The 20,630-nt window shown below is 43.0% G+C and overlaps 1 protein-coding gene across 1 annotated transcript in view; it reads right to left on the minus strand.

Annotated features, from left to right (window-relative positions):
• PDE6D (phosphodiesterase 6D) overlaps window positions 1–16,258 on the minus strand; it is a 42,904-nt gene extending 26,646 nt beyond the window's left edge. Inside the window, exon 1 of the mRNA XM_074592103.1 lies at window positions 15,988–16,258. Within this exon, the coding sequence (XP_074448204.1) occupies window positions 15,988–16,037 (50 nt within the window). The 5' untranslated portion in view covers window positions 16,038–16,258. The remainder of the gene's footprint in view (window positions 1–15,987) is intronic.
• Between the last annotated feature and the right edge of the window lie 4,372 nt (window positions 16,259–20,630).

Raw genomic sequence — 20,630 nt, forward strand, 5'->3', positions numbered from 1 at the left:
AAAAACCAAACAAAACTTGCAAAATAAGGAGGAGATACACGTGAGTCCTCCTAGACTGAACTGTACACCCGTTAAATATCCCTTGGAGAAACCTGTTCTGTGGAGAACTATTGGTAAGAGAAGTAACGTGCCTTCCATGAAAATGTTTTCACACAGATGCACATACTAAGAGAAGAGAAAAGAAACAGGTTATTTACCACAGGAGCAACCACCTCCCCCCTCTCCACCAAAGTACCCCTATTGATATAGAGCAGAGAAGAGAGGAACACATTAACATGTGAGATAGTGGAAATCTGGGCAGGAAAATCAGCAGTTGTTCGCAGTAACTTAATCCCAGTATTATTCTCAGTTGAACTAAACAACTTGGGCACTCTAAATCATTAACCTCATTAAATTCTAAATCATTAAAAAAAGCTGATTTCAAGACAAAATCTCTTTACAACACTACTTTAGTTCAGCAACGAAGAAGGCGCAGCAAGTATGTCAAGTGACAGACTCATATCATTTGTTGACATACTTACAGATTGAACGTGTCCTAAAGTAGATGCGTCTTGAAAACCAAACACTTTTTTTAACCCTAGTTAACTACACTTTAAGTTTGAAAACCTCTTAGTTTCCAAGATAATTTTTACCTAGTGTTACCTATAAATTTCAGATTATATTTTATACTTAAACTTTATTCAAGGTATCAGTGAGAACATTGTTTCCTGTTAAATTTTTGGTGTAATAACAGCAAATTGATTCACCCCATTAAAATGATAAGAAAAGGATTCTACTTGTTGGAGCTAGAACTAAACCAGCAAAACCTTAACAAGAAGCAATGCTTTCCACCTATGAAGAAAAATAACAGATCTTCAAAGCAATCTCAGAAGCCTCCTCCAGAATTCCTGAGATTCCAGAATTCCTTAAATGTAAATTCTAGAATCTCACAGCTTCAATAGTAGATTATTCTGTGTCACCTGTTATAAGTAAAGCTTTCTTCCGTCATCCTTTCTGAACTAAAATTAAAGTACTTCTTCATACCTACAAGAAAAAATAGATCCCATTTGCTTATCTACAAAGACTATTGGGATACTTTTTCTTCTGAGGTTCAGCACTATGCCCACAAACATTTGTATAGCTGATAAAAAGTACTATACACAAAATAAATAATATTAATTTATTGGCAAAGCAATACTAATCAATATTGCTGAACACTAATTTCTTCTCTCAGTAGCAAGCAGCATGAAGAAATCTGAACTCAGGACGGTGAATACAGAGGCTCAGAGATCAACTGTGTGGGATCAGGTCTGTTAAGGCCTCCCTGGGACTTACAAGAACATGTACTCTGCTGGGCCAATCTTCCTTGATTCAGACACCGATTAGATCCCAGTAGAAAGAGAGGATAAACTGATATCCACCTGCTTCTGCACAGTCATTCACTCAACACCTATGATTTTGTTTGGACACAACAAGGTCTGGTAACTGTATGGCTTATCTGTAAAAGATGGCACTGATGATGTTAGTTTGATGAATTGCTTCTGTATAGCCTAAGACCTCTGATAAGCAGGTTTGCATTCACCTTCTCTTTAAAAGAGTACTAGATGGATCTGTTAATGAATGCAACACACATCCAGTTTTATGTCTTCCTGAAACACACTCCTCTCTGCACTGACATAGAACAAATGGTCCACAACTTTGCTCTGACTTCCAAAAGACTCAAGACTAGTTGGGCTTGGCCTCCTAAATATTCCAATATACCCACCTTGGCAAGGAGAACCCCACACCAAAACAGTGCTGTCAGCGGACAGTAAGATGTTATAAGAAAAAAGGAGGAAATTACAATTCATGTATATGACATGACAAATCAACATCTAGAGCCATATTAGCATGGACTGTGACACAGGTCCTTGAACATCAAATCTAGGAACTGGGAGGGACTGTCATTTTTTAAAATCTTCTACAGCAGAAAGACTGCCCAGGGCAGAGCCTAGAAGTACAGATTTTGTACATTTGAAAGATTTCTTACTTCTGGTTAACTGCCCAAAGACTGGAAGAGGCTACAAGCATGCTGCATTATTACTGGAGAGAGACCCTGTTCTGAGCTGGGCCTTAGAACTACTTTCCATGCAGAGGAGGGCAGATACCCTTAACTCTGGATATCCAAGCAACAACAGCTACCACAAAAGTCTTCAAGAGCCACAAGTTTAAACAACTCTCAAGTGGTAGTTTGTTGTTCTCCAGCAATCTTATACATTTGGTGAATGCTTGGTATATGAAAGTGGGCATCTTTCATATCAAGAGCTGTTGACCCTCCTCTTTCGCTTGAGGGACAGATAGTTGTCCCTAAAGAGAAAGTCCTGCTCTTGACTTTTTATATTTCTGATAAAGTTGATGTTGCTTAGCCTCTTGCTCTTCCCGGGAATCACAAAGAGCAGAAATAAAACTGTTTTCAAGAGCGTACTTTTAATTTGTGGTACTGAGAACAGAAACTATGCCAGGGAAGGTTTCAGAGATATTGTCAAATGAGGTATCCACCTATACAGAACAAAGCAAAAAATCACCATTGAAAAAGACTGTTTGTAAAAACTCCTTTTAGGGAAAATCTGTAGCTCAGTCTTCACAGAGACATGTCTTCATTTCAGAGAGGTCTGTAAAAGAGGAAGAATTCATTTGTGCAAAGGACTTGAGGGACTCAGGGATTTTTATTTGGCCGTGGAACCTTTAGGCTGCCTGTTAGCACTCCAAATCCCCATCAGATCAATAAAGCCTGCAGTCATCACATCTGATAACTCCTACCTTTCAGGAAATGAGCTTGTGAGTTTTATTCTAATTGTTAATTGACAGGTGTTCGTGCCACCAAAATCAACAGTAACAAGAGCACTTAGAGATTCTTGTTGGCGGTCTCAGAGAAGGTACGAATAAAAGATCAAGCACTGAATTTCTCTTGCAGTCACACACTGCTTCTCTCTCAACTCCCCTTACTCTACTGAATTTGTTCCTCCAAACCTTATCAACACAACGTTAATTTTTAAACAGTACCTTTCACTAGCAATTGAATTAATTAGGAGTTTGTCAATGCATAGAAGCCAATCCAGATTAAGGCATGGAGTGAATTTAGAGTTGAGCTAACTATCCCTTATTTAATCCTTGCCTGGATGTTCTTATTCTGCATCAAGAGAGTCCAATTCCAAAGCTTTGAAGTGACTTCTGTGATTTGGAACTGGACACACTCATCCTGGCATAAAGGCAGGCACAGTGGGGAAATCAAGCAAAAACAGTTACACTGGAGTAAATTTTAAGCATATAAAGCCTATGGTTTTATCTAGATTAGAGCTTTTTGCAACAGCATAGCCACCTTTTCTTTGACACTGGGGAAGAAAAGCACTGACACTGCTTTATCTCAGTGCAGTACATTTACACGGTGTAGCCACATGCGTTCAAAAACTCCTGGCACTGACAAGGTCCATATTGCCCAAGCCAGCTGGCATAAAGATGGGGTGTATTCCCTCAGGGTGGGATTATAGCTCTGTATGCTATTCAGGAAAATAGGCCAGACAATTGAACTTCCTTTACCAGGTGCATTCATATGCCCTGTTTCACAAGTAATGCTAAAAAACGACAAAAATGAATGAAATCCTGAAAAGATACTCTTTAAATAGCTTTCAGAGCAAATGCCAATTGCAGCCTTCTGGGAAAAGGTGAAACTAGTGCTGCTGCTGCAGTACATCTGTTAATTAGTCTGTAAGGATTTGTGTTTATGACAAGAGTGAAAACTAACTATTGCAACAGAAGTAATACCAGCTGAACGCAGTTCTTCTGTTTTCTTCAATTTCATAGCAATACTCAGCATACCCACACGGCACGAGAGTGACACTGGAGCTCGCAGGGCAGGAGTCACTCGATTCTACTAAAGGGGGTTTACTCAAAGGACTTCAGGCTTTTTTTGAACCTCTGCACCTTTAACACTGCCCCAAATATCTCACACACAGCGTATCCCTTGCTGTTTCAATCCACTGTTGTTCTGTAACCAGGGATACATCTAGAGATCACCACAGGTTCCCTGGGAAAGCAAGTCAGTATCCTTGAAATGTAATTAGAGAATCACAGGGGGATTTAATCTTACTGAGATTTTAGAGTAAAACAGTATTTAGCCCTGGCACTAACACTCTTCACCTAATAAACAAAATAAAAATGCAAATCAGCCAGAGAAACAGCTACGACAAGCACTTTCACGAAGTCCACAATGACAAATGCCAATCTCCTATTTGCTGATGTGGCATAGCAGGGGAATAAGCCACCCTTTCCCTGGCATTAGCTTAAATGGTTCCTCACATATACAATCCATGTGGAGAGTACTGTCCTGAATTTCACTGGAGCTACAAATACTTTGTGTTTGGTTTTTTGGGGTTTTTTTTTGTTGGTGTTTCTTTGGTTGTTTTTTTTTTAAGTTAGGCTATGCATGCATGAGAAATGGGCATACTCTAGCCTTACAAACAGTACAGCCCTTACAGCCAGGGCCTCCATGACCGAACACAAAGAACATCTTCACTGCCAGCTACCCTGTTTTTCCAGGGATGAACTGGCAAAAAATGACTCTCAACACTGAGCCAACCGAGTAAGTAAAGATGTAAGTAATTAGGTGAATGTGAGTGGCTCTCTAAACTCACAGGACAAGGCCACAGTGAGAATCAGATGTAGTCCTCCAAGGGACAAGAGAAAAATAGGTCATGGATCTGAGCCACTGAAGTAGTTATATCTCTGGAGCACTCTGCAAGTCATTGAAAGAACGATTTTACAGTATCTTCTAAAAAGCTGCCTTCCCTCTGCCGACATGGCACTGTTATTTTTCAGAGCCAGGAACAATTTCAGCTGACATGATAGGAGGCCGCTATACAAACAAGAACTCGACAACTCATTTTAAGACACGTGGTATTAAAAACACAGGATATAAAAATCAATAGCTGCTACATGGGACACAAGTAAGTCATTTAACAAAGTGAAAGCAGTAAATTAGCTTAATGGCAGGACCCCATGCTGCAATATAGATCAAACAATTTTTGGTTTTCCACTTAAAACTGACAGGACTAAGATTATTCAAGGAAAACAAGTTCATTATCTTATCTCTTCTGAGGAAGGGAAGAAAACTTAGAGCGTACAGACCAAGTGGAGAATCGAAACAAAATTGAAAATACAGTCAGGAGGAAATGACTGGCAGTTGGATGAGGAAACTAATCTTGAAAATGGACCAGAGGCTGCTGAAAGCAGAGGCAGAGAGGAGGAATAAAGGGGGATTTACGCAGATTGAGGCAGAATTCTCAAAAAACAAGGACTCCCTATCAGAATTACTATGCCTTTTTAGGAACCTACTAGAATATGAGAAGTACTTAAATTTGCAGTGTGGATTAGTGATTTGACAATTTAACCATTTCAACATTTTACACAGTATTAGACAGTATGGCAGTCTGAAAAGAGAGTAAGTTGTTTGGAAAAGCACAACAGCAAAACACAGAAATTACAAGTTCCCAAGTAGTTTAGAACAGGTAAAATACTAATATTTGGTTCTGAATGCTGTACTTTACTTCTACAGATATACTACTGCAAACTATGCTGATGTGAACCTCTGAGCACGTCACTGGGGAATATATAAATAATTCAATCAGCTGTAGTTCACAAGGGGATTATTTCGATTTAGTTATTAATAATAAAAATTCAGTTATTGAAAAGCTAGACATACAGCTGATACAAATATTATGTTTTTAAAATATTATTTTGTTAAAATATTTAGTTGTTTCGAAGTGTGTATCTTCATAAGCATTTATGTTCAGATGAATGCCAATGCTGTGAAGTTACGCACTCAAAACTCAAAAAAAACCCATAATTAGCCTTCTCTGGACCCTTTACAGATTTGCCTACATTAAAATACAGTCTTTATTTATTTGAATTTGCCCCTTTTCAGACATGCCTCTGCCTCATTCACTGCATTTACTACTTCAGAACTGGCAAAACTAGGACTTGTACAAATAATGTTATTAAGCAGGACTGTTTTATCGGTGAAATAAATGCATCATGAACTGTGAAACATTTTCACCTGGCCTCTGGCAGGGCTGTATTTAAATGAGAAAGAGGGCCTCGATGAGGGCAGTGTGGCTGGAGGTCTTGGAGGAGTAGGGCCTTGCTCTGCAGCTGCCTGATTAATGCCTCACCTCTACTTTGTATAGATGGGGAGAAAGATGTCATGGTGGGTCTGCGAGTGGTGAGAAGGGAGCTTTGATCATCCTTTCTGAGGAACAGAACCTCTTTAAAGAGGTAAGCTTTCAACTTTCCTTAGGGAATCTTTGTTTTTATTTTGCAGGTAGTCCTTCAGTTCAGGCTACTTTAAAATACTTTTTTTTTTTGTTTAAAACTCTAAGGAGTTTATTCTAATGACAGACTAGAAGATGCAGGTAGGGCCAGGGAACCATTCTTTCATTTTTTCGAAGAAGCTAAATATTTCTCTGTAGAAGCTGAGATTAAGGTCAGTGTTATACTAATATAATGCAGTTCCCTTTGAAGGAATTGCAGGTGGAAACACATAAAACAGTTCCTTCCTGGACCTGTTTGAACACTGCATTTTTATGGCAATGGTGTAATTGTAATGATTCCTTATGGATTAATGAGGGTGCTATAAATTGAACAGCCCAAACTGGATTGAGGAACTTATTGGCTTCTCTCCCTTTTTCTGGAAAGAGTATTTTAAAAGTAACATGCATTTGCTCTCCAAGGCTGGATGTGATTTTCAGCCAGTGATTTCCTATTGCCTGGCTCATGAGAATTGCAGGAGAATTGAGCCTTCAAGGGCACTTGTTAACATGCTCCCAGACCCTGTTTGTGGCTTTGCCTGGTTGCTGGGCAGTAACTTGTGACACAGCACACTAATGTTAAAGACTTCTTGCACAGAGTAAGGGGAGAGATGACTACCTTACCAATGCGATCTGGTGTTTCTCTTAAGAGACATGTGAAGTTAAAATGCTAAACTAACAATGCTAAGATAGGACATTTGGAATTGGCACTGTATGGGTAACTAAGCATGGTGATGTGAGAAACCTTCCTCAGGTGAGTTGGTGCTGACAGCTGGAGAAGACAGCATGAGGTTGTGCTGAGAACAAGCTTATCTGATGTAAGACTGAGGCTGTGGGCATGACATCTGACAGCAGCGGTGGCTGAAGGGAGGACTGGACTGCTGTTCACAGCCCTTCCCAGCTGCTTCTTACTTTCTCCCCCAAATCTAGCAGCTGAGCTGTTTGTAAAACTGCTAACCTGATCTACTTGACCAGCACAGGTCTCTGCTCCTTAACCTATCGCTTAAGCTGTTTAAGCTAGCATGCCTCGTTCCCACTGAAACAGGAGGTTGCAGCGCTCATCTGAGCAGCTCAGCTCTCAGCTAGTAAATCTGAAAATGAGGTAACGAGCAGCTGGGGATGGTAATCTGTGCTCTGCACAGCTGCTGTGACAGAAGCACACAACAAAAAGAATGTAAGGGCAGATATTTTTTGCAGATGTCCTCTTTCCTTAGAAGCAACAAACCCATACCACTTCCTGGACTGAGCTTTTGTCACTTAAAGGCTAATAAAGTTCAAGTGAAACAAAAGTCAGATGGACTTTTTTCCTCCTCATCTCAGCGTCTGGAAAAAAAAAGCTTTACTAGAGGAAGAATCAATTCTGAAGTTGGACTGTGACCGACAGGCAAGTTTTCCAATGCACTGAAGAGCCTATGCTAAAGACTTACACTGGAAGTCAAACATCTAAAGCATCTCCAGAAGATCCCCCTGTGTTAAAGGCCAGTAGGTATTTATTGGTGTCCGATTTCCAGATGGGTTGGTCTATTCCACCACATGGCAGTACACTAATGGAGACAATGGTTCTTTTTCTACCCCCTCTCTGCCAAGCTCTTCCTTCAAGAGGGATTGTGAATGTTACAGCCACCTTTAAGCACAGAGCTAGTAACAACTCATGCCAACAGATGACTGGAAAATGGGTTCCTCCTTAGTGAGGGTCTCTATAAGTGTCTTCCCATACACAGAAAGAATTTTTATGTAAAGCAATGAAAACAGCCAGTTCTTACTGTCTCCTAAAGTAGAATTTCCTTTGACTTTCCAAACCAAAGTGACTTCATGTTAACTCCCTGCTTGCCCAGCAGGCTGTCCTGATTAGAAGTTTATGACACTCTTAACATTGGATAGATTTCTTGGTTCCAAGTATATGTAACCTTCCTTTTGGAAAGGCTTAAATCAAGTGGCCTGAAGTGAGGAGGAGAGAGGCATGCAGGTGATTTGCTTAGGTGGGATATACATTTGTTGGTGATTAAAGTTCCCCTCCATTTTCTTGATACAGTAAATAGGAAAAGATATAATCAGCTGTTCCAAGGACCAAATGAGCTTGACTCACTACAGAGCAGATGAAGCTTGTGTACACAGTGTAGCATACAAACTGACCCATATAAATATTCCTCTACAGAATTACTAAGTAGTAAAATCCCCTGCACTCCCATTCTCTCTAATGGAAGAAAATATTGCTCCTAGTTAAGCAATCCTTTCAATATAGGAGTGGATAAATTTAATAATGTAATGCTTTTGTGCACTGTTATCCCAAAGGCTGACTGAAAATCAAAAATTATTTTTCTTGCTTCTTACTTAAACCTGCCATTCTTCCAGAAGAATGTTGCCTGATATTCTAGTCATGAATATAATCAACTCAAAGGTTTGCTTCTGGCTAAGTTAATCTGATAGTGTTTCACTTAAGTCTCTTCTATACCTTACTTTTGTGTCACAATGAGAACTGGGTTCAGGAGAAATCTGACAATGGAATGTCAAGTTCATAATAACTGAAAATCCTGGCTGTTGATCAGGATTTAGCAATATGTAGCTGAGATGTGGCTCCTACTGTCATTCATGATAACATCAGTTACTGTCAGGTGTTTTCTGGACAGAGCCTTCCAATAGTCCTACTATGTCTACTTGGATGTGATGTCAAAGGGCTTTGGAAACTTCATAGTAATGCCCAGAGTGCATGTGTGTGTATTCCCTTAAAAACTGTCACTGATTCTTTAACACTGCTCTGGGAGTGATGCTACACAGATGCCAAACGTCTGGTTTCTGTGGTTGCTCCTGATTCAGTCTCAGGATAAAAAGGCAGCCCCTGAGAATGTAGGGTTTTTTTAGTATTCAGTGCTTGCTACTGTAGTTTCTTTCTTGCACATCACCTGTAAATCCGATCCTTAAGGTGAGCAACAGATGCGCAAAAGTCACCTTTCATGTGCTTGCAGAACTAACTTTTGATAAATTATGCTAAACTAATATGCAGAGAAAGACAAAATTCAATATTGCCAGTGGACATTAATAGATCATGATATTTTCTGCTTGTTATCAGTACCTGGGAACCTAGCATATCTCATACTTCTATACAAACTTTGATTATCTAGATTAAGCCAATGCTTTGTTTAATCTTTAATGGAGGGTTTGAGCTCAAATTTGAAGCTGCCTTAATTTCCCAGCTTAGAGACAGAGAAATAGAAGAGGCTTATATTTTACATAAATTGTGGAAGTCAAAGGCAGAAGTCAGAGTGCAGTGGCCTGTTATCTTACTGACTTCATGTAAAACTTCCACTTTTAACATTCTTTGCAGATCAACTTAAATTCAGTTAAACATGTGTAAGAGCAAGCTGAATCAGCTTCCATGCTAAGACTGCTTTAGCTAACAGAAGACTGTTATTTGGAGACACATCAGATGTCCATATAAAAAACCCCACCTACTCTGAACAGAATCTGCTTAATTTGAGAACTCTTAGATGCTTTCCCTGCTTGTCTAAATCTCTGCAAGTGTGGCATTTTTCCTACATGTTGGCTGTGAAGATGCATGGGGCTGTGGGGTGGGAAGAAGCAATTATCACTTGATGGATTAAATTACTATCTTCTGCTGTGTGGAAATTCTGATACTGTAACAGTGGCTGAAGCATAAGGCACCAATAACTTCGAGGGATATTGATCCCTGCCAAGCATGCAGCAGGTATATGAACAGGTAATCTTGGCCTTTTTTGCCAAGAGTAACTGCTATTATCTCAATATGATATAAAGGAAATAAGGGGAAATAATTTTGCTAATGACAACTGCATTATTTTGGGTACCTTATTAGGTTGGCACTAAGCAATAATTAAAAATACTGAACCATAATTCCAGTGAATGCAGGATAGTAAGCTTTGGAGAGATGAAAGGATGAATAAGGATAAATTCTTAGCAATAAAAATGTAACCACAGTGTGCTAAAGTAATATTGCTCACTAAAAAGAAAACCTCAAACTTCAGTGTCAGCTTACACTTTCTAATCAGTTTTAGTTAACATGTGTTCTTTGTAGCACCTGGTAACTCATTTGTTTCCTACTATGGTGGAGGTCTTAATGCCCCTGCCACTGGCAAGGGCACAAAGCAACACTTCGAGTGGATTGCACTAAATCTGAAATGCAGAAAACTGACTGTAGCTCATTCAGATATAAAGTCAATGCAAATCACTGTTTAAGCATAATTAAATATTTATACTTTTTTCAATGAAAGTTGACAAGTGGAAGACTTGAAGTTTTTGGTGCTCACTGAGGAGCCTGGGTAAAATCAAACCTGGTAAAACTGCTCCTGCTCTATTTGCAGGTATGCCTCATGACTTATGCATAAGAAACATAAAGAGTCTGTGTTTAGTATGCCAGAACTATAGATCATTACATACTGCAGAACTTCTGTCAATGCTGGAAACAATTCTGATATGGTAAAGGTACCTTGACCACAGTGACGCTTACTCAATTACCAAGTACAACTTGGCTAAAGCTTCTGTGTGAAACTCTAGTCTCTTTGAAACAAAGATGTCTTGATGCCGCCAGGATGGAACTCGTTCGGCAGACTAACAGGGAACGCGGATGATTCTTGCTTGTAAAGTACTCTAAGGTTTGTAGATGGGAAAATGATAAAAAAAAAAGTTCAAGAACAACAGAAGGTTGATTCTTCATATCACATAAATGAACTCTGCATTAGATGGAAGAACGTTCCAGTTCTTAGGACCCAGAAACACAAATGGGGAAGCAAAAATGCATGTTTTCTAGAATGTTTTAAATTATATTGGCACAAGCTATGTGCAAGTTCTGCTTTGGCTTGCTACAGAGTACATTGCTCGGCTTTTGGGCAGCCTTGTTGCCTCTTTTAGCTGGCCAGTGTTTCTTTTTAACCCATGAATTTGGTGATTCATCTTTCTATTCCATTGCAAGAAGTCTAAATAAATCAAAATCTGAGGAAGCCACGTAGGAAACCTCAAAACAAAGGGGAATTTTTAACCCAATTAAAGCTGTTACCTTGTTAGTTTTGTAAACACTGCAACAGATAAGCATTTTAAGTGAATAAGCTAAACATCTACTGGCCTAACAAATAAATTGGAAACTCAAATTGATAGAGATTCCATTTGGATTTCTCAACTCTTGAATGCTGCATCAAATGAGTTAAAAGCTTTAGTGACTATTCTAGGAATTGATAGGCAAGATTGTCACTGACTACGGTTTCTGTGTGTACAGCAGAAACCAGGTAGAAGCTGGAAATAGAAGTGTCTCTGTCTGCAGAGTAATATAAAGTTCCCAGAAGTTCTTAATGGTTTCTGGTGTAACTATATTTTCATTACAGCTCTATCCATTGCTCTAAGAGGTTAATGCTCTGCTAGAATGATTTCCTAGAAAGAAAAATAATGGTGAGAGCAGTACTGGAAGAAGTTCTGGGAGCTAGGAGAATGTTGTACAGGGAACTTCGAAGATTCCAGAAAATAGGAGAGCCTTTGACATATAAAGTTTTGCCTACAAATGTTGGAGTGCCTGAGCTACAGGTGTATGTTTATACTGACCACAAATACTTGTTCCATACCTCTGTAATTATACTGACCTATTGTTTCTTTGTGCTTTTGTTCACCATATTCATTTGTTTCAGGAGACTTCTGAAGACACGCTGCAAAGCCTTATATGAAATTTCATGGGAAAAACATATCCTAAACTGATAAATATCTATAGGGCAATTAACACTATGGAGATTCAATTCTGATGAGACTCCTCTGTACAGAAGCAAATAAAATAGGTGATACCTTGTTTGACTTGTAAGATTTAAAATAGAAAAACGGATGTGCTTACTCATTTGTTGAAAGGCTAGACTAAGTACCTTAACTGTGCTATGAGACTCAACTGGCTTGTTTGGGTTTTCTCTTTGTTGCTGTTCTGGCTGAAATGTTACAAGAAGTGGTGCATAAAGAAGGTGAACTGTGGTCCCTCAAGAGCTGGCTGTGAATCTGTTGTTGCAAACCATGACTGGATATTTCCAATGTACAGCATGGATGCTAGGTAAGAAAGCAAAGCATGTAAGCTTTCCAAATGCTGGCAAACCAAATTAAATAGGATAACTGTCTACAGTGTCCTCATTCTAGTGAACATAGTGCATAAAAAAAAAAAAACAAACAACAAACCCAAAACATTCTGTGCTAGTTTATATCAGAACAAAGATAAATAGGCAACCCACAAATTATCAAGGGGGCTGGAAGCTATAAAAAAAAAAAACCCTTGAGTTTTGACTGTTAGGAAAATACATTATAAGTGTTACTTTTTTTTTGCAAAAGGATGCTAAGTACATATACTTAATAGTACACATGAACTCTAAAGATAAAATGCCAGAATGAAACTTGAAGAATGTTTGAAAGGGTGAGGGTCAAGTAAGATGCTATTCTGTAGCCTGACAGAGTAACTGTCCCATCTTCTGGAGAAAAAAGGCATAATCAAATTTCATGTAGTGGAGATTATACAACCAGCTGTGCATAAATACTTGCAGAAGTAAGACTTGGCTAATATTCCAGAGGAATGAATCTTCAGTTACAAACTGAACTGATATTGCTTATAGTCAAACAACCAGTCTGCATTTTCTTAGTACTAGACTACCTGTAGATGTTAAGAGTAACGACTGCTGTTCAAGTGAGTGCCCTCAAAACAAGGAGCTGATGAAAATACTTACAAGCTCTGTTAACAAATATTGTCTCTGAAGTGACAAGCTATAAAAGTTTCTGCTGGCTGCTTTCAGTCTCTTACTGCAACATATGTACTGGGCCGTCAGTGTTTAATTTCTAACTGATGCCATAAAAATTCTTAGGACAAGTGTAAAAGTATAATGAATATCCTCACTTGCCTGCAAGCATCAAATATTTCTCCTTTGGTTTTAATTTCTTCCAAATAGCAAAATCCATGAGAAGGAGTAAATGTTTCCATCTTAAATTTCAGGACACTAGCCACAACGTGTTTCTGCACTAGTGTCATAGAGGAAGGAAAGCATATCTCACCATTAAAGCTGGAGGGTGGATTTGGGCTATAATTTAATTTCCACAGCAGCGTGTCCCAATCATTTGGTAAGCTTGTAATTAACCTCTTCTCGGGAACCTCAAGTAAACAGAACTTGTTTGAGGAAACTTTGATTACTCAATGTGAACTGGATTTCCAGCTAGAGTGGCTGTTCTTGTGTTAAAGCAAGCATGTATTTTGGAAGCCTGCTTCCTCAATGATGCTTTCTGCCCCAGCAACTGATCTTGCCACACAAGGAATCTAATACATGCAGACCCTGCATGTAATACTGTGCTAATTTCTTGTGCTAAAAGCAAGTTCAGTTCGAAATGCCAGGTTTGCAGGGTGTGCTGAAGTTGGTGGTATTGAACTCCCTCCCTCCTGTCAGTGAAGGAAAAAGTTTTCAAGTACTCAAAGTATCAACAGCTCTTCAGAACATGTTTCTCCCTTCCTTTCTATTAAGGAAATTAAATCAGCACATGCAGCAGTAGAATGGGTGGAAGATAAAGCATCTCTTTAAAATGTAATGCTCTCTAGAATACATGCTTGCTCTTAGAAAAGGAAATGGAAGATTGAGCTGATGGCTGCCTTACAGAGAGCATGGTCACATCTGGGCATGAGTAGCTTCCTGTGTGGATGGCGCAGTGTCTCAAGGCTTCCTCTCATAAATGAGGAATGTCTGTTCAGCCACTCCTCTGGCTTACTAAAGGCATACATAAATGTTTTTCAGCTATTTTAACTTTCTAAAAGTTCCAATTATGAAATGTTTCTCCAAACTTTCCTGTTTCTCAGACTTTATACTTCCTGGCCCCTATGGCAACTATCAAAGTACTCTAGCATGTTTTTGGAGAAGCACAGTCAAGGTTCTTGCCTGAAACGGTCCTGTCATAAGTAAAATTGATATCAGTGTTTTGCGAGGATGAGCAAAGGAAGGCTAAACTTGAGGTACTTCAACATGGAACTGCAGACTATTTCTACTAAATCTTCTTGTCCATGCTATGGTACTTGAGATAATAGAAGTTTACCTTAGGTTTGTCTAATATCCTTTCTCTCAAAGGGCAAAAGCATTTTCTACTTAAGCCAACAAACAACAAAATGGGTTATTTCATTCAAAGTTAGACAAAGGCCTTCAATGTAAATTCTGCTACTCAGCAAAGACTATATACACACACACATGCAAAAAGAACTTAAAAGTTTGTTCCCTAGGCTTAATTTTCCAAGCACTCCTTACATCTACCAACAGCTTAGTCTGGTCTTGTCAGAAGCTTATTCTTCTTCTAATTGCCAGCACAAGGGGTTTTAAATCATGTTTTGACAGCTAAAATACTATGTCTTCATAAATAAAAAGAATTGTCAACAGTGCTAATGCAGAAGCAAAGGAACCAGATGCAGTAGGAACCAGAACCAGCTAGGGGAGAGGACAATGATTCAAAAGTTAAGAAAAGCATCTGCTTATCGTTTGATAGCAGCTATATGTCTAAATCCAACCTCGAAAATTGGATCCTGCTATAGCTGGCATAGAGATTATGAACATCTCACTGGGCAAAAAAAAACCCTGTTTAGAAATAATAGTATTAGATCAAGAGGGTACTCCATTCACTTCTGTCCTTTTCACTGTAAAAAACAAACAAGCGAACCCACAACAATTTTCTGGTGTCTGAAGGTCAAGCTTGCATCTGTCTTCTAAGCTTCGAAGAATCTGCTATAGTAAAATAATAGTAGCTTTACTTTATATGTGGCATATTTCTCTTCTCATATTTAGTTTGCGCATGGGCCTGTAGGTTAAGCCTTTCTCCACTGAAATCCTGAGTTGAAGGGTGCACACAGGATCTCACTTCTCTTCCAAGCTCAGCTCTATCTCATTTTATCAGCATTAAATTCACATTCAGATAACATAGACATGGAATGAGAATGCTTTTTGAAAGCCACAACATTAAAAGTTTTTAAAATGAACTGCCCAGAAAGGTATTAACACCTAGATTATGTCAATATTGGCAATAAAAGACATTGTATGACCCCCCACCCATGACCAACACAATGTGTGCCAGTACCTCACAATATGGAAAGAAACACGATATTTAGTTGTTCCTGGACCTGAAGACCAGCTATTTCCCTTCCAAGCAGAGATGCCTCAGCGCAGGCCGGAGGGGAAGGGCTCAGATCCTCCCGGGACGGAGGGCGCCGAGCTACTTCAACCTGCTCTCCGTGGGCTGCCCTCGCCGCCGGGGTGGGGGGCTCCCGCCGCTCGGAGGCCGCCGCCTTCCAGCCCAGCCCCTCTCCTCCGTCCGCCCGTCAGCAGCCGCCCGGCGGACAGCTCCGGTGCGGCGGGGGGCCGGGGAGGCTGCCGCCCTGATGCCCTCCCCCCACCGCAGCCCGCACTTCATTGCGGCTCCCAGCGCTACGGGGGCTCCGTCCCCCTCCATTCCCGGCCGGTGGCAGCCCCAGCCCCGGGAGGGGCACCCCCCCGCCGACGCCACTGGGGACAGCCCAGCCGGGGAGGCGTTTCCATGACAACCCCCTTCCCGCCCCGGCGGGGCCTTGCACGCGCCCTCGCCACAGGGGGGCGACGAACCCTGGTCCCGTCAGCGCCCCCCCCCACCCCCCCCGCCCGCCTCACAGCCCCCGTCGGGAGGATACAGCTTGAAGCCCCGGAGGATCTCCTTAGCCCGCTCGTCCGTGGCCGACATGGTCCTGCCGCGCCGCGCCGCGGGCGGACGGGACTGGGCCGGGCTGGGCCTGGCTGTGCGGGCCTGGGCGGGAAGGCGGCGGTGACAGCGACGCCTCAGGACCCCCCCACCCCTCCCCCCTCCCTCCCGCCCTCCCGCGCACCCGCCACTGGCCGACGCAACCAACCCCAGCGACTTCCCGCCGCACCGCCCCTCGGCCAATCATCCGCCACGCCCGCCTCGCCGCCCCGCCTTCTGGCGCAGGAAGGACGGCGCGGCTGGCCAATCAGACCTCATTCACCCCTCCCTCATTCAAGGGCGGCTGCGCAGCGGTCGTTAAGGCGGCTGCTCCGGCTGGGCTTGACGTCGCCGGGGGGACGGGAGTCGCCGCAGGACAAATCTCTCCCGGCCGCTCCGCTCCTCCGTTGTGAGGCCGGGCCGCGGGGGGGCCGAGTGGAGGGAGCGACGAGAGGAGGCCGCGGGGGTAGTCGAGGGGGCGAGAAGCCGCCACAGGCCCGGTCAGCAGCCGCCCGACGGCAGCCCGGGCTGCGGGGGCTCGGCTGGTGCTTGCCCTCAGGAGGGCAGGTCTGGTGGTGAATTGGGCCCTCGGGCAGCTTGCCTAGCCGTGAATTTGGCTACTGCCCGGCTGCTCGCTGTGTTCAGGCCCGGAGCCGCTTCTCTGTGTTCAGGCCCGGAGCCGCTTCTCTGTGTTCAGGCCCGGAGCCGCTTCTCTGTGTTCAGACCTGGAGCCGCTTCTCCGTGTGCCGAGGCCGGGGCTGACAGGACCAGCGTTACAGAAAGTTTAAAATAAAGGGCGTGTTTTCCCTGCAACAAAAGCAGCCTACTTTGTACTGCAGAAATTTGGCCTTTGCGTGGCAAAGTAGATTGTGGGGGGAAGTCTCTGGTTTGTTAGCGCATCCCAGAAGCCAGGCTGTTCTTTTAAGATGAGCACAACAAATTAACTGCTCTATTAACAATCAGCGCAGCTAATACAAGGCATTAATAAGTCATGAGAAAAATAAAGGCAGCAGCTGTAATCCAGGACCAGCGAACAATCATCTGTGGCTCCACCTGCCTCCAAATCAGCCACTGTACAAATGAGGAGAACATGAACATTAATAAAGATCGCATTTAATGCATAACGACAAGGCCACTGCCAGTATAACTAATAAGAGATCTTAATAATAAAAATAGGTAGCATCTATTTGCCTGATGTATGTGATCCACGCTTAGTTCCACACCATCAGTTGAAAAGTGTATGAACGCATGATTTTGAATCTGGGCAGAGCGCCAGGGGTATGCTATGCTAATATATATCTATCTTTTATTAAGAGTCCTTCCTGGGTTTTAGATAGCATGTAATTACACAGCCAATCTAAGGAAGAGGGACTAAAGATCACCAAGGAGAAGAGACTGATGGGGAGAAAAGGTGAGCAAGAAAAAAAGCAGACCTGAAGAAGGCAGAAACAAATGGTGTGTGGGAGGAACCTGCCAGGTGGAAGTACGACATGCTGGTTTACTCAAGACATAAGGAACTCAATCCTGCCTCTGTTCAGGCTGCTCAGAGATGAAAGAGCCAGAGACCGAACGGATCTTGCAGCGAGCAACTCTTGCAGTGTTGAAGGGTTTCTCTAGCACAGGGGTAGAAGTGTTTCCAGAATTTAGAGTTGAGGCCTTTGTGTTTTCTGGCCAAATCTCAGGATCCCCAAATTCACCTTGCTGTTCAGGGAAGCACAGGCCTCTCATTTTTGAACTTCTGAAAATGACAAAAAAGCTCATGGCAGAACTGTGAAGTTTTTGTGACTGCTGCAGGCACAAGCAGCAGTGGAACATGTGACGCTGTAGCTCAGAGAGTGACAGAAACCCTGAGATCTCTCTCCTCTCAAAATCCTTTGGCTGCGTTAACGCAAACGACACTCTTGAGCACATCGTCTTTCCAATCTACTTGCAAGAAAGTTGCTGTAAGTCTCACTATCCCTTTGTGCCACTTTGTACTGAAAACTTCACCTTTGCTTTCACATCTCTGGCAGGTGTGACAGTTTCTGAGCTGCCATTGCAGGTGAGAAGATGCCTCCAGCCTGCTTTCTGCATCCCCAGAAGCTGTTCTCTCATGGTGCAGATAAACGAGCTGGTGTTTCTCCAGATCAGCGTAACCGGGAGACGGTTCCATAACCTGGGGCTTCATCCCACCCCACACTTCATGGAAGGGGATGTACAACTGCATATCTGCAACGACCTGGCCAAGGTGTGAGATGAGAGTCCAGCAAGCAGCTTAGTCTCTGAATCCTGTGAAATGTGGAGAGCTTGACAGCTTCTTCAGCAGAGCGTGGGAGCTCCCATCACCCCATGTTCTGGAGATGTGTGCTGGCAGCTGCAGGGGTCAGAAGCCTGGAAGGAGAGAGGATAAATGGATGGTGCATGGTGAAAGCACACACAGATGAGAAACAAAACTGCATCCGGAACCATACACAGCTCAGCGTACCCCTAGAGCTAATGGCCATTCGGTCACGTGCAGATGCACCTGCTCCTGCTCTAACATGGCCATGGTGCCAACAGTTGATTTCATTTTGCATTAAGTTTGTTGGGAAGTGAAATTATTACAGATGCTTTAGGAACCAGATCCTAGCCCTGGTAGCTAAATCTAGCCTAGTGTATGATTTGAGAATGTAATGTGTATTATGCGGGTTATTGGTAAGGTCCTGTGTTGTCCTAATGTACCTCTTTTCACAAGAGTTTTTGATTTAAACCACCTTATTTATGAAAGTTAAGGAAAAAGATAAGAAACACAAAAGTACCCGCGTTCGCTGTTGGCCCTCTCCTTGGTGAGGCTGGGTGGTAATTTTCTTGCCAATGACACATCCCTCATCAGAAGGAGAGGAAGAACCAGCTCCAGAATTGTGTCCTGGGGCACCGGGAGGTGCACACCTACAAGGGGTGAAGCTGGTGTCGCTGGCCTGGCATGCAGGAGGCAGACGCCAGCAGGATGAACAGCCAGAGGCATAGGGTGCTGAAGAGCCTGAAGAACCAGATGCCAAACTTAGTGTGACAGAAGCTGCAGGACAGAGGGGTGTCACTGTACGTTAATCACACCCTTCCTGGTCTCTATCCCTTACAGGAGACTTTGTAGCCTCATGCCTTGGCTTTTGACTGAGGGAAACCATGTTCTCAAAGTCTCTCTTGATGCTCCACAACCCCACTGCTTGGAGTACTCTGGTACTCTGGATTTATGCTTTTTTTTCTCAGGCAATGCAGGGAAATAAGGTGAATTATCTGCTGCCTAAAAGGGACCTGGATTGCAGAATCACAAGGGGAATCATAGAATCATAGAATTGTTAGCGTTGGAAGGGACCTTAAAGATCATCTAGTTCCAACCCCCTGCCATGGGCAGGGAGATCTCCCACTAGATCAGGTTGCTCAGAGCCCCATCCAGCCTGGCCTTAGAAACTTCCAGGCATGGGGCTTCCACCACCTCTCTGGGCAACCCGTTCCAGTGTCTCACCACCCTCATGGTGAAGAACTTCTTCCTAACGTCCAATCTGAATCGTCCCATCTCTAGTTTTAATCCATTGCCTCTAGTCCTACCATTACCCGACATCCTAAAAAGTCCCTCACCAGCTTTCTTGTAGGCCCCCTTAAGATACTGGTAGGCCACTATAAGGTCTCCTCAGAGTCGCCTTTTCTCCAGACTGAACAATGCCAACTCTCTCAGTCTGTCCTCATAGGAGAGGTGCTCCAGCCCTCTGATCATCCTTGTGGCCCTTCTCTGGATACATTTCAGCATGTCCATATCTTTCTTGTAACAGGGGCTCCAGAATTGGATGCAGTACTCCAGGTGGGGTCTCACGAGAGTGGAGTAGAGGGGCAGAATCACCTCCCTCGACCTGCTGGCCACGCTTCTCCTGCTGCAGCCCAGGATACGATTGGCTTTCTGGGCTGCTAGTGCACACTGACGGCTCATGTTGAGCCTCTGGTCTACCAGCACCCCGAAGTCCTTTTCTTCAGGACTGCTCTGAAGCCAGTCACTGCCCAGCCTATATCGGTGCTTGGGATTGCCCCAACCCAGATGGAGGGCCTTGCACTTGGCCTTGTTGAACTTCATGAGGTTGGCATGGGCCCACCTCTCCAGCCTGTCAAGGTCCCTCTGGATGGCATCCCCTCCCTCCAGCGTGTCAGCTGCCCTACACAGCTTGGTTCTTACCATTAATGTACCTATAGAATTTTTTGCTGTTTCCCTTGATCTCCTTGGCTAGATTTAATTCTAACTGAGCTTTAGCTTTTCTCACCAGGTCTCTTGCTGTTCGGACAGCTTCCTTATATGCCCCTCATTCTAGCTGTCCTTTCTTACACTCCTTATAAAGTTTCTTTTTGTGTGACAGTGTGTCCAGGAGCTCCCTATTCATCCAGGCAGGTCTCCTAGCATTCTTTCCTGCCTTGCTCTTTGTCGGTATAGTTTGCTCCTGGACACGGAGAAGGTGATCCTTGAATACTGACCAGCTGTCCTGGGCCCCCCTTCCCTCTAGAGCTTTGTCCCACGGCACTTTGGCCAGCAGATCCCTGAAGCGATCAAAGTCTGCATGCCTAAAGTCCAGGTCGTAAGCTTGGAATATATCCTCC

The sequence above is a fragment of the Larus michahellis genome, chromosome 6 (assembly GCF_964199755.1).
Source record: "Larus michahellis chromosome 6, bLarMic1.1, whole genome shotgun sequence".
NCBI lineage: Eukaryota > Metazoa > Chordata > Aves > Charadriiformes > Laridae > Larus > Larus michahellis.